This window comes from Adelges cooleyi, unplaced genomic scaffold (genome assembly GCF_023614345.1).
Source record: "Adelges cooleyi isolate 19-005CV unplaced genomic scaffold, UGA_ACOO_1.1 ACOO_flye_CR_arks_rails_tigmint_CR_PRNA_3, whole genome shotgun sequence".
Taxonomy (NCBI): Eukaryota; Metazoa; Arthropoda; class Insecta; order Hemiptera; family Adelgidae; genus Adelges; species Adelges cooleyi.
In genome coordinates, this window is record NW_026095970.1 from 698,784 (window position 1) to 711,340 (window position 12,557).

The following is a 12,557-nucleotide window of genomic DNA, read 5'->3' on the forward strand; positions in this document are numbered from 1 at the left end:
TTTATTTTGTCTTGGGGAAAAAAAATTGCTTATTTATTTACTATTATGAAAAATAAAATTAAAACCTTCTAACGTAATAATATTATAATAAAAATTGTCCCAGAAATTACAGCGTCAGCAAATTATTGCGATCACCGGCACATACGGGTGTGTGCGTGTCATAATTACTAGCATCGTCTTGGGTACCGTCTGAGATTGTACATATTACATTATTATGGTCTATTAAAATCATAATCATCATTTTTAATACGTTGTTTTATCATTTCTGTTCTAACGGTCAACGAATCCTATTATAATATTTTATAATCGTGTTAAATTCAAGTAATAATTTGAAGTGCGAATCGGGAATTGCTGTCCAAGGATTGTCAGAAAATAAGACTCGGACATGTCCACTATTCATTTCTGACAACGCAATAACAGAAAAAGGCATTGCCTTACAAACGAACGTTTATAATTCCGGTATAACGGTTAGGTTGAAATTTTAAAAACCTGCAACGGCAGTTTTCTGCCTCCAAAGAAATATGTGTTTTTTTTGCTAGATCTATTCCTGGTAATCTTTTACACCGTGAGAAATGAGAATTATAATACTTATATTTATATTTTTAAAGACGCTACATAACAGAAGTTAATAATTGATTTATTCACGCATAATACAATTATATGTATGATTCCCCCCAAAAAAATTATACTTTTACAAAAGAAAAATAGAAATTTATTTTTCCTTTTTCTTATACTGTCTCTTGGAATTACCATCAAGAGACAGAGGAAAACAGAGGAATTGGAGTTTCGACATAATTTTGGGTTCGTAGGTTATAGTCTAAGTTCCCTATGTTATATTGTTGGTTAGTGGTAAATGGTCTGCTAGTATAATTGGGTCTCTGTCTATTGCTAATACCCTTTCTAGATTGATCGTTAAAAGCACTAAAAGTAGACCTATTACAATTATATTCAAACTTCCTATTTCTAGTTCCATTATAATGATTTTGAGTTGTCCTATTTTTCTCATTAAATACAGCCCTAGAATGATTATTATTTAACCCACGGGGGTGTCTATAATATTTATAATACTTAAAGTTACCCAAATTAATATTCTTATTGGTCCTATGAATACTATGTACGAAATTCCTTTTACCATTATTAATCCTAGTATGCTGACTTATCCTACTATTTTTATTGTTCACATTCTTGTTAGCCCTATAATAACTATTGTTGTTATTATCTTCAACCCTATTTATATGAATTCTATTATGATTATTTTTGGTAGATATTAATGATTTATTTTTAAAATGGAATTAAGTATTTTGCTCAGACCATTTTCAATGCGTACCATCCGTGTAAGCATTTTGGCACTGGGGATTCTGTGTCAAACGTCACCCGGCCCAATTCCTTCAAAGTTGTTGCATCCAAAACTAAAACTCCTGTTCGACGTTGATGTTCAGTTCCTCCCCAGACAATCGAAGACATCACCACTCCGTCGTCCTCGTCCTGCACATAAAAAAATTATTAATAACTTACAGGGTTTAGTCCGGTTTCATCGGTCATTATGTACAGACGTCTATTATCGGTATATTCAAAGGTTGGTTCGGATCATGTCGCAATGTGTACTGAACATGGGGCACGAATATGGGCACGCCAATACCGGCAAGTAAGCATCGGCTTCTCTCTTAACCTACTTCTCCCAAAATGTACCAGAATAAACCAAAAGTATTTACTTCACCAAATAAGTTCAACGTGCTTTTGGAACAAGGTACAGAATATGACACGATTATGTTCGAACGACAATACTAAACAAACTATTAACACACATTGTCCGCCTGCATTATTCATAAATAACGCTATACATTTTTCAACATTGCACAAAGACTTGGCCTCGATTAGACTGAGTAAGTTTTCATTCAAGTCTACGAAATCTCACCTGATTGTCAGAGAGGGACATTTAGAAAATCATATTATATCCTCTTAACATTTTTTAAGAAATGAATATATAATTTACATGTATAAGTATTTATAAAAATCAGCCAAACTTTTAGCGTAATTATAAGACATTTACATCACTCAACTCTCGTAAATGACACATCTACTGCTTTAAAGTAACACGGCACATTTTATTTATATGAGAAACTTTATTCACATACAAATGAAGTTCGAAAACGTACATAGATTACGGAGGTACTTACTTCAGCGTTGGGCGATGCGATGAAAATCGGTTCACTAGGGTAAACGTTTCGTTCACACCAAGTTATACACTTTTTGTTGACAGTGTCCACTTTGATGATCTATTTAAAACATACAATGTAGCGTCTTTAAACGTTGAATCCATTAATGTGTTAGTCTTATAAAACTCTACAGTATTTGGCACATTAAACATAATATATATATATAATACAAATACCGTGCCCGGATTTTTTGCGTCCACGTCCGACGAAATGGCGTAGAAAAACCTATACTTGATCCCCGCCCTACAGTCGTTTATCCTGGGAGTTTCACATCCTAAATCGCACAGTGCCTCTGGCCATACAAACGGGTGTTGTGCCGCCAATCTTCCACCGTTTTTTTGGCCGGTCAATGGCAACATAAATCTAAGCGGCCGACTCCGGAACATGGCTGCATAATCTGGATTTTTGTTCAGGTTCTTATAACATTTGTAAAAAAAAAAATTAACATTTTTTTTTTATTTTGGGGACATTTTCTTCGTTCAATCAACTTAAAATCTAACTTGATCTATTAAAGAGATTAGAAACTGACTGTTTTTCATGTTAAAAATACCTATATTATTCACACCAACGTACTCAACGATCTAATTATGCTTTAAGGACTTTTAAAGTGGCGTTGTATTTCTCATATTTTCTTCTCTAGACCATACGAACAAATATTAACAATTTTGAAATTACACTTATTACAATTTATAATTACGCTTATTTAGATAAATAAATGAAAAAAGCTGTTCGTAGGATCCAAAAAAAAAAAAAAAAAACATGCACAATGTAATTTAAATTGTTTTATTAAACTATCTTCACGACTTAAAGAAAAAAAACGTTATAAGTTTTATAACTGAAAAAAATTAATATTTGTTTAACTTAAAATTAGGCGGCGTATTATTTAAAATGATCTATTTTTGTTAAATATTGCCTATCCTCTGTCCCTTAATAAGTAACTCTTTCGAATCTCCCTAACAATTGGATTCTGCAATATTCATACTACATCACTTCTAAGCTAATAATTGTACAAAAATCATCGCCATCGTAGTGTTTTTTTTTTAAAGTAAGTATTTTTGTATTATTAGTATGGATAGTTTTTGGTGGGGGGGGGGGGGGTGACGCTCAATTTGTGTTATGCATTTGAATATCTCCTATAATTTAATTGTGTTTTTACTACCTACCATGATTTTACATTAGGACCTTAGTTGGACTTAAGAAAAAGCCAATAACAGGAAAAACGAGAGACAATCGATTAAAAAATGTTTGGTCATGTTGAGAACACATAGGGGTATAGAAGGATTAAATCAGAAGAGGTAGACCGAATTATAGAAGTGACTAAATGTTATAAATAATAGGATGGAGATGTATGAATTTATTTATGGCTATGAATTAAGATGTGGAAAAACGACGGGAATACTAAATTTGTTCGTGTTGATTTTGTAACATTACTTGTAACTCTTTTATGTACAAACAATCGAGCATGGCTGGATCTCGGTAACAGCAAATATCGATCACTACGCTATCGTTGTTTTCGTACTGGTTGATGATGTGAAGGTAGAAAAAAGACTCGGCCTCATAAGTCGTTACTGTTTGTCCGTCGACTCGAGAAATCAAATGAATTAAAGTCTAAAAACACGTTACGACATTGTTACCAAGTAGAAATATTATATACACTACGTTTGGCACTTAGATCACTTGGAGGGCAAGCTGTTTACCGGATGGTCTGGGAACCATTTAAGAGCAGAAGACAGTGGTTCTCCGTTGAATCGGTTCACCAGCGCCGTCGGTATGGACACGCTCAACGGTTGTTCGACTATGACAAAGTAATGTTCGGTCATACCGAACGTGTGCATGTAGCCCGGGTGCAAAGGCCATCGACACTTGACCAAAGCCACCACGTGCATTTTATCGAACATCCCATCGGCACCGGAATGCTGTTGTCCGGTTTCTTTTTTGAAACAAAATCGCGAAAAAAAAACCATCAACACCCTATATAATAATATTCAATTAGGTTTTAATTGTTTTATACCTGGATCGCACCGAGGAAAACGGACCACGCCATAGTAAGGACCGTCTATTTTAGGGATAGTCGCCAAATTGTACACGTCCCCGTTGGACGCTAAAAGCGGATGCGCAGTGTGGTGCACTATGCCCATTTTCTTAGCAATATTAACCTGAAAACGTGACGACAATCAAAGTATTTAACAAGTATCTTTACATGCATAAGCGGAACTACAGCCGGTAGGCCTAAACACTCCCTAATATCAAGCGAAAATATATATTTTTTTAAAAACTCTAAAAATTTATAGCAGAACATAATATGTGAAATTGAACGACAATAATTGTTTATCGGTTTGTTTTTACAAAATAAAACCCAGTAGCGCCAATAGGAAATAATCTCAGGGGAAGGAAGATGGTGATTCGAATTTTTTTCTACATTTTTACCAGTAGGCAGTATGTTGGGTTGTCTAGATGATTTGATTGAAATTTTGTGGTGATTGGGTTTCATCTTAACGGGCATTTTTTTCTCGCGGTACATTGAACGTTAATAACTGAAATTTACACTGTTTATGTTGTTGACTGAACTCGACAAAATGTTGGCTCTCTAGCTTAATAATTGTAAAAGTTATGACTATTTTTGCTGTTATCAGTCGAACTTTCCTTAAGCTTTATAACTTTTATAAGAGATTTTTTTTTTGTTTGTTACCCTAGCAGCAGCCTATTTTATTTTGGTTTTATCGTGATTTTTGAGGAAGTAATTTTTTAATTATTTGGCATTGGGTTTTTAATATATGTACAAAAATGAAAGGAAGAAAATGGACGATTGTAAAACTAAAAAGGTTTCGAAAAAACTCCCCAAAATTTCAATGATAAATGTGACCAAACTGTAAATTCAACATTAAAATACAACACTTACATTATCGAGCGTTTCCAGGGTCTTGGGATCTATTCTGATCATCACAGGAAACTCCGTTAGTGCATAATATTCATCTCCAATGGGATATATTGATATCATTGCGTTATCTGTTTCGTCGAAGTTCCAATTGAACACATTGGCAAACCTGAAAAAAAAATAGGAATCAATGGTTACTACGTATTTTATCTCGTAAGAATTTTGCCCTTGACAAAACAGTTTATCCGTACGTTTCTGTTGTAAATATGAATAATGTTAAAAATGTGTTGTTACTTGTTTATCGGAGGATTATCGTTTAAAGTTTGTAGAAGTGCAGTTACGTTAAAAAATGTATGATTGTAGCAAAACATTAGGTAGTGGTAATTTTAAAACTAGGAATAAAAGCTCTGAATAATTAACTAATAATAGAACAGGTAATTATTGATGGTAAACCTAAATGGTTAATACTTAACGTCTCAAACTAGTGGTCTGTGATAAACAACAATATATAACAGTACCTGTGGAAAATCGTTTGACATGGGTCTGGGCAAGCTCTAGTTCCGAACTCTGTGACGACAATCCTCTGAGCTGCGTGGTTTTGTTTGTAAGTATTAGATTTCAAAAATCTGCATTGGTACGTTACTGTGCCGTTATCAAATGCAAATCTGTTTGAGAAGACTGAAATTCTGTACACCATGGAAACAAGTGTCATCATAATACAATGATATGCATACCTATGTAACAACGCTGAGTTATCGAATAAGTGTTTGAATTCAAATTCCCCGACACTCATGCAACCTGGTCCATTTCTTAGCAGTGATCCGTTTAACCATTTTGGTATTTTACCTGTCACAACGTTTATGATTATTACACTTGTATGTATGACATATATATTATGTATTCTTTTAAAATCAATAGTATGACATTAATAACTGGGATAAGAGGCGTAAGAGGCTGAACAAACTATCACTTATACTTATTTGCCAGATGAAAAGAAGATACCATTAGTATGAAAAACAAACAGTTCCTTTCGAGTTTTAATATTAAAGAAAAATTGCCGGTTTTAAATTTTCCGTCGAATTCAACGCTTACCTTTGGGTTTTCCATGAATTGGACTAGTAGTCTCTTTTGTACAACTTCGAAGCCATATAGAATTGTCACAGTTCGGGTACAGGTCTTCGCCGGTGTTTAATTTTCTTACCAACGCTTCCCTGTCTTCGTCAAGTCTTGAGAATAAATCTTTGATCATCGTTCGGTTCACGGAACCCGACAGAGCCATCAGATGCTTCAAGTTCTGCAGAATCCAAACCCGATACTTTTTACAACGCTTTAAAGCCTACTTTATTTTGGTTATAATTATTTGTTTTACTTTGGTCGCAGTGCGCATTATGATTTAATACATATATATATTTATAGATTTTTACACATGTATAAATGTGACCGTTTGGTGGTCACACTAGTAGTACTAATGGGCGACATGCGGTTGTGCTTTAAACAGTCAACTGAATTATGAGAAAGTATAAAAATTATTGGATTACGATTTATATTCATAGTATATATATATTTATTTATTTATTTTTTTGTAAGGTTTCCAAAGAAATAAATGCCACGATTTATCTTGGTCGACTTACCAAACGACAAAACGTTTACAGCGGTGATTTGTATACAAATACATAGTGTTATGGATTTTATTACTCAATCGATAAAAATTAATAAAATTAAAAATTGAAATCCAAGTAAGTACCATACAAATTATAACACGAGTCCTTTAGTCGTTTGCGGTTAAATAAGGTTAGGTGAACATCTCATAAATTAAACGATATTTAGTTATTATATAAAAAACAATAACTAAAACATATACATGTTGAGCAATTTATGTAACGGTTTTGTCTTTTTATTCCACTAATGTGATTAATATATAGCGCATCCAAGGTCACAAAAAGAAAAAAAATGTTTCCATAAAAATATATTTTTTGGTTATCACAATAATGTGTTGCATGCGGTCTGTTTTTAAGGGGTTTTGTATAGGCAATATTTAAGAAGAAAAAGGTTGTAATAAATTACAGTCATGTCACTAAATTGATCTGTTAATTGTATAAGCTTCAAGCAGTTCAAGGTATTATTTTTAATTTAAATATTTTTTCCTATGAGTAAAAGTCATTTTGAATAATAATTTTAGACCAAAAAGCCAGACGAAATTTCGACTACCTAGGACGGTCCAATTTCAATTCTGTAAAGAGATTATAGTGTTTTGGCTACTTTACTATTGTTGTGTAGGAAGCTGATTTTCATAAAAATCTTAAGTTTATTGTATTTAAATAAATACAATTTTCAATTTTTTTTTATAAAAAAAGCAAAATATCAAAAATCTGTTTCCTACATAACCTAGTAAAATTGCCAAAGAACTTTTATATCGAAATTTTTTCTGGCATTTTGTTCTAAAACGTCAAAATAACAGACTGCATTAAGTTGAATTGTATTACAACCACGGGCGTTCTTTTGTGGATGGGTCTTAGGAGAGGTAGGTTTAATAGTTGGGTCAACTAAACATTTAGTTATACCAACTAGAAATGTATTGTGTCATTATATTAACCTTAATTTTAATTGGACCTACTCAGTATTTTTGTCCATGTATTTAATATTTATACAAACTTTTTTAGCTACGATGTTTTTTTTTGTGTCTGAAGTTATGATAACTGTTTATGTACACCGATTTACTCGAGTAGCACCTCTGTAGATCCGAAATCGTATGCGGTTGATACTTTGGTGGATCAAAAGCCAACTCCTTCATCTTCAAAACCGCAATAAACCGAAAAATACTCGTATTTGACTGGGTTTTCTACCATCAACTTTAATTTGTTAGACTTTCGAAATTCGCGGGTTGATCCGAGTCAAAATGATTATAGAACATTGATTATGGCCTCCATCCACACATTGCCTCAAACCCAAATTTCGACAACCCCCTACCACCCTCCCCTCCCACAGCCCCCAACCACAATCCGTTAAGTAAGGGGTGGAAAACTAATGTCAAATTTGTATTTTATTACTATACCTATGTATATTGCACGGTTATCATAAATACGTGACTTCAGGATGGCAAAGGGGCCAGTAGTTGTTTAGCGATGTTGTTATAGTGGTATGATTATCGTTTTAGACTTTTGTTACGGTGCAGTGGATCACACCCACGTCTGACCGCCTTCTAGGGCTAAATTAAAAGATCTTAACCGGGACAGGAAGCTACCCTGAATCTATTGTAAAATATCCCTAGAGACTCTTTATAAATTTATATAACCGACTGAATAGCAAAAGGGCTGTCGTACAAAACTAAACTCTGAAACTGTAACGCACAATGTTTTTTATTAAAAAGGCTTAACTCCGAGTAAAGATTAAGTTATTGATAAAAGTGTATTAAAATGAATGGAAAGCAATATAAATATAATATATATATATATATTATAATATAAAGGTTATAAACCTGATACCTGGTCCTTTGGTAATCCGGTGATAGAGCAGGTAAGATGAAACACACACAAAATATAAAAAGAGCTGAATAATTTAGGTAATTATTAAATAAGATATTAGAGCTTAGATAGTAAGATGTCAATTAATTAGTATATAGGTGGATACGAGTACTGTCCATTGGTATGAGACGTACCACTCCTTCTCCTCTAAATATTATATTTGAGTAGGCTAGAATTAATACTCGTATAATTCAAAAACCACATTTTTCAAAAAACTCAAAATATCAATTTGCATTCATATCCGTTTTCATTTTAGCTTCGATGCGGAGCTGAGAAGGTATTGTTTTTACAATGATGTGTTTTTATTTTTTATTTTTGTGTCTGGACCCACGATATCTCGTAAGCCGCTAAACCGATTTCTTTGTGTAGCAACTCTAAAGATCAGAAATCATACCCGAAAGGTACAATAAATGGTCAAACATTTAAAAAAGCCACCCCTTCCCCATTAAAATCGAGAAAAACACCCAAAAAATGTACAAATTTTTCAATTTAAAATTACGATGCTCTATAACTTTTTTAAAAATAGTTGAAAATGTTCCAAATTTATATGAATTGTTTTTCAAACATAGTACTATCGATAAACATTAACAAACCAAAAATATATTATAAACCCTTTTCCTTAGAAGGGATAGAATTTTTTTCTTCATTTCACTTTTCAAGCAAAGTTTTAGAGATTTAGAACTGAAAATTAAACCAAAGGTAGATCTAAAATGGAACTATAACATATACAATTTTCTCAAAAATCTGTAGTCAAATTTTTTTTTTATTAAGTAAAAACCCCAAAAATAGGGTAAATTTGCACTTTGGCCGTAGTCAGTTTCTAGGTTGCTATGTGTGTGTGAATTAACAGTCAACAGGTAATGAAAATATTTTCATTATATTGTTAATTACGATACATGGGTAACTATGACAGTACATTTTTATAGACAGGCGATCAACCCTTATCGTATCCACCCTGCACAAGACTAAATATTACATTTTAATTACATTATTGCTGGTCCCATGATATCTTTTAAATCACTATAACTAGTTTGAACACACTATTCACAGATTCGCATTGAAACGTTTTTTTTAAAAGTGATTTTATCACTTTCAGTTATGATAAAATCTGTAGACCTGTGACCTCTCCGTCCCCAATATGCCTCGACCCCACTGTACTGGCTTTTTATTTTTAATGAATAAATTTGAGATTAAATTTAAAACAGTTTATATGGTTTTACGACCCGTGCAAATTGTTTAAAGTCGTTATAGACAAATAGTATAATTTAATTTAACAATTTCGCGAATAATATGTACTTGAATTAGTATATAAATTATGCATGTAAAAAAGTGTACATGCAAAAGGTAACGGCCTTGCCTAACACAGCTTTGAACATGTAATTCGTCCCAGATCCGGTTACCTCTTATGGTTTAAATAGCAAGCAAAAATGATCCATCAGTGAAATGATTCCATGCACTGAAGCTAGAAGAATCTTTTGCGAGACGCAGAACGGCATACCAACATCTTTTGCGTCATTGTATTGTACAAATATCTGTACAGTATTATTTTAACAGTGTTTGTATTTGTTTATATGTTCAGTTTTAGTGAATATTAATAATAAATATTATTAACTATTATAAATGTTATTATAACACGGCTTTATTTTTTCAAAACTTCAACTACAACCTACAACCGTTATTTCTGTTACGCTCTTAATTTCAAAAGGGCTCGCAACAAATAACAATGGTAATTTGTTATTATTGTGGCAATTAAAAAGTTATATTAATAATTTTATTTTGTATGGTCAGAATTTGTTTTAGGAATATTCCCCCCCCCCTTCACCCAAAGAAATGCATCATGCTATATCTATGCACCCTTCCATCCAAAATCACAAAATATTGGCTATCCAACGACAAAGATATTATTTATTGTAATTTATAAATATTAAATTTCGTTTTCATAAGAACATATTCATGGTTTATTTATAAACGATACTGTAAAAACCACATTTAACAGATCCAGCGTCATAGCGGACGTGTAGATTAAACTAAAACGGATTCTGTTTTCTGTTGGCGCTAAACGTGTTAAAGAATTAGGTAACAATTTACAATGGCCGCCACAAAAAAAACCATTACATCAAGACAAGGATTCAACTATTGCCCAAGATTAACTTTTTCATTTGCAATTTATATTTTTAAATATTATTATTCGTAATTAGTAATTTGTTTTGTATGTAATATTCGTTTATTAGGATAATTCAATTAATTTGTATAAATAAAGTAGTTTTAAGGGAAACAGAAAAAAACACTTAAGATAAAAATGTCTTAATTTTTAATTTGATATATCTAATAATTTTTTAAATCAAATTGTTAGGCTACAGACATATAGGGTGAAGAAAGGTATTTTCGTGGCATAAGCAATTTCGTGATATAGTTTGTTTGATCGTATCGCGTAATTCCCTATTAGAAAATTGTCTTGAAAAATAACTGTTGCGGTCATTGTAAATTGTTACCTAATTCTTTAACACGTTTAGCGCCAACAGAAAACAGAATCCGTTTTAGTTTAATCTACACGTCCGCTAGTTAAAAATAACTGTTATTTTAACAATCAGTGTGGCTTTCAAGACAATATTCTAATAGGGAATTACGCGATACGATCAAACAAACTATATCACGAAATTGCTTATGCCACGAAAATACCTTCCTTTACCCTATTCCACATAGTTTTTAAAATTGTTTTTTTTTCTTTAAAAAATAGTTTCTTTAAAAATTGTTACTTTTTGCATATTATTCAAGTTTAAATAGTGCACTAATGAGTGCTTAATTAAACAAAAAACATTTTTATCTTCAATCACTTATAACTTAATTCGTGTGTACCTACAAAAAAGTTGACTTTTTGGTCATGGCTAATTTAACTACCTATTGGTCATGGTGAATTTTTTTAATCATGATTAATTTATCTATTACCCAAGATTAAATATGTTTTAATCATGACTAATTTATTCATAATTAAATGTTAAAATTTGTATTCATGATTCATTTTATTTGTTATTCTATGATTAAATTTATCATGATAAAAAAGTTACCTTTATGGGATGACTAAAATGTTTAGCCATCGATTTAATTGGCGACTAAAATAATCAATAGTGACTAAGATGTGGGTCTTGACCTTGCTGGTTCTAGGGTGACGGCCCGTAAAACCTGTGTTCAACACCTCCCACGTCAACCATAAGAATTGTCGGAGGTCTTTTACTTTACTTGGAATGCCCCGGAAGAAGATTTTTACCTTCCCGACGGTGATTTTCTTTTATGATCGGTTGGAGTGTCGTTCGGGCAGACAATTCTTGGTGGAACTGCACATGCACGTAGATTAGCAAGAAAACGAATGCACTGTAATATTATGTGGGCTCGACGATTGTACGTGTATTGGTTCACATAATAAACGATAAAATAGTTAGAAAATAATATAACGGTTCAAAACTGAATTGAAAAGACAATACCAAGTAAAATGGACGCGCACCTAAATGCATCGTACACAAACACTTGTTGGGAATGTGATCGATGTGCATGTAAGCCAGACAGCCAGACGACCAGGCGTCCCACCCAAGGGTCACGGCGCATGATTAATCGCCCTACAGAATCCATCATCATACTATGTATTGTGCAGGTAAGTGTTTGTGCAGCGACGTTCGAAAACCTTTGGCCATACAGAGTAGCCTTTTTTTTTTATAATGTTTTTATTGATCCCGTTTAACCCGTATATTAAACTCAAAGCCAGTACAGCAGAACCGGGGCGTGTGGGGACGGGGTGGTCGCAGGTCTACAGAAATTATTATAACTGAGAGTGATAAAAGGTTGACTACAGATTTATGAGAAAATTGTACATGTTCTAGTTCCATTCTTGAATCTTGATCTACATTTGGTCTACGTTTCAGTCCTAAATCCCTAGAACTGCTTTAAAAAGTG

The 12,557-nt window shown here is 32.7% G+C and overlaps 1 protein-coding gene across 2 annotated transcripts; it reads right to left on the minus strand.

Moving 5' to 3' along the window:
• Window positions 1-259: 259 nt before the first annotated feature.
• Window positions 260-12,099, minus strand: LOC126837815 (carotenoid isomerooxygenase-like). 2 transcript variants are annotated; one of them, XM_050571768.1, is made up of 11 exons: window positions 11,878-12,099; window positions 6,184-6,385; window positions 5,826-5,937; window positions 5,610-5,756; window positions 5,116-5,260; window positions 4,228-4,372; window positions 3,914-4,146; window positions 3,648-3,824; window positions 2,393-2,632; window positions 2,178-2,276; window positions 260-1,485 (listed from the first exon to the last, which is right to left on the minus strand). In XM_050571768.1, exons 2-11 carry the CDS (start codon window positions 6,368-6,370, stop codon window positions 1,306-1,308), a joined length of 1,665 nt encoding a protein of 554 aa, XP_050427725.1. In that variant the 5' UTR covers window positions 6,371-6,385; window positions 11,878-12,099; the 3' UTR covers window positions 260-1,305. The 2 variants fall into 2 exon arrangements, with proteins under 2 accessions (XP_050427725.1, XP_050427724.1); XM_050571767.1 differs by lacking the exon at window positions 11,878-12,099 and adding an exon at window positions 11,678-11,873.
• Window positions 12,100-12,557: the final 458 nt, after the last annotated feature.

Bases quoted from the DNA above. Each gene is read 5' to 3' on its own strand.
- LOC126837815 (XM_050571767.1), bottom strand. From the start codon at position 11,707: ATGGCTAAACATTTTAGTCATCCCATAAAG. The intron at 6,386-11,677 runs GTAACTTTTTTA...TGGATTCTGCAG, and splicing joins ATTTTAGTCATCCCATAAAG to AACTTGAAGCATCTGATGGC. The intron at 3,825-3,913 runs GTAAACAGCTTG...ACGTGTTTTTAG, and splicing joins AATGGTTCCCAGACCATCCG to ACTTTAATTCATTTGATTTC.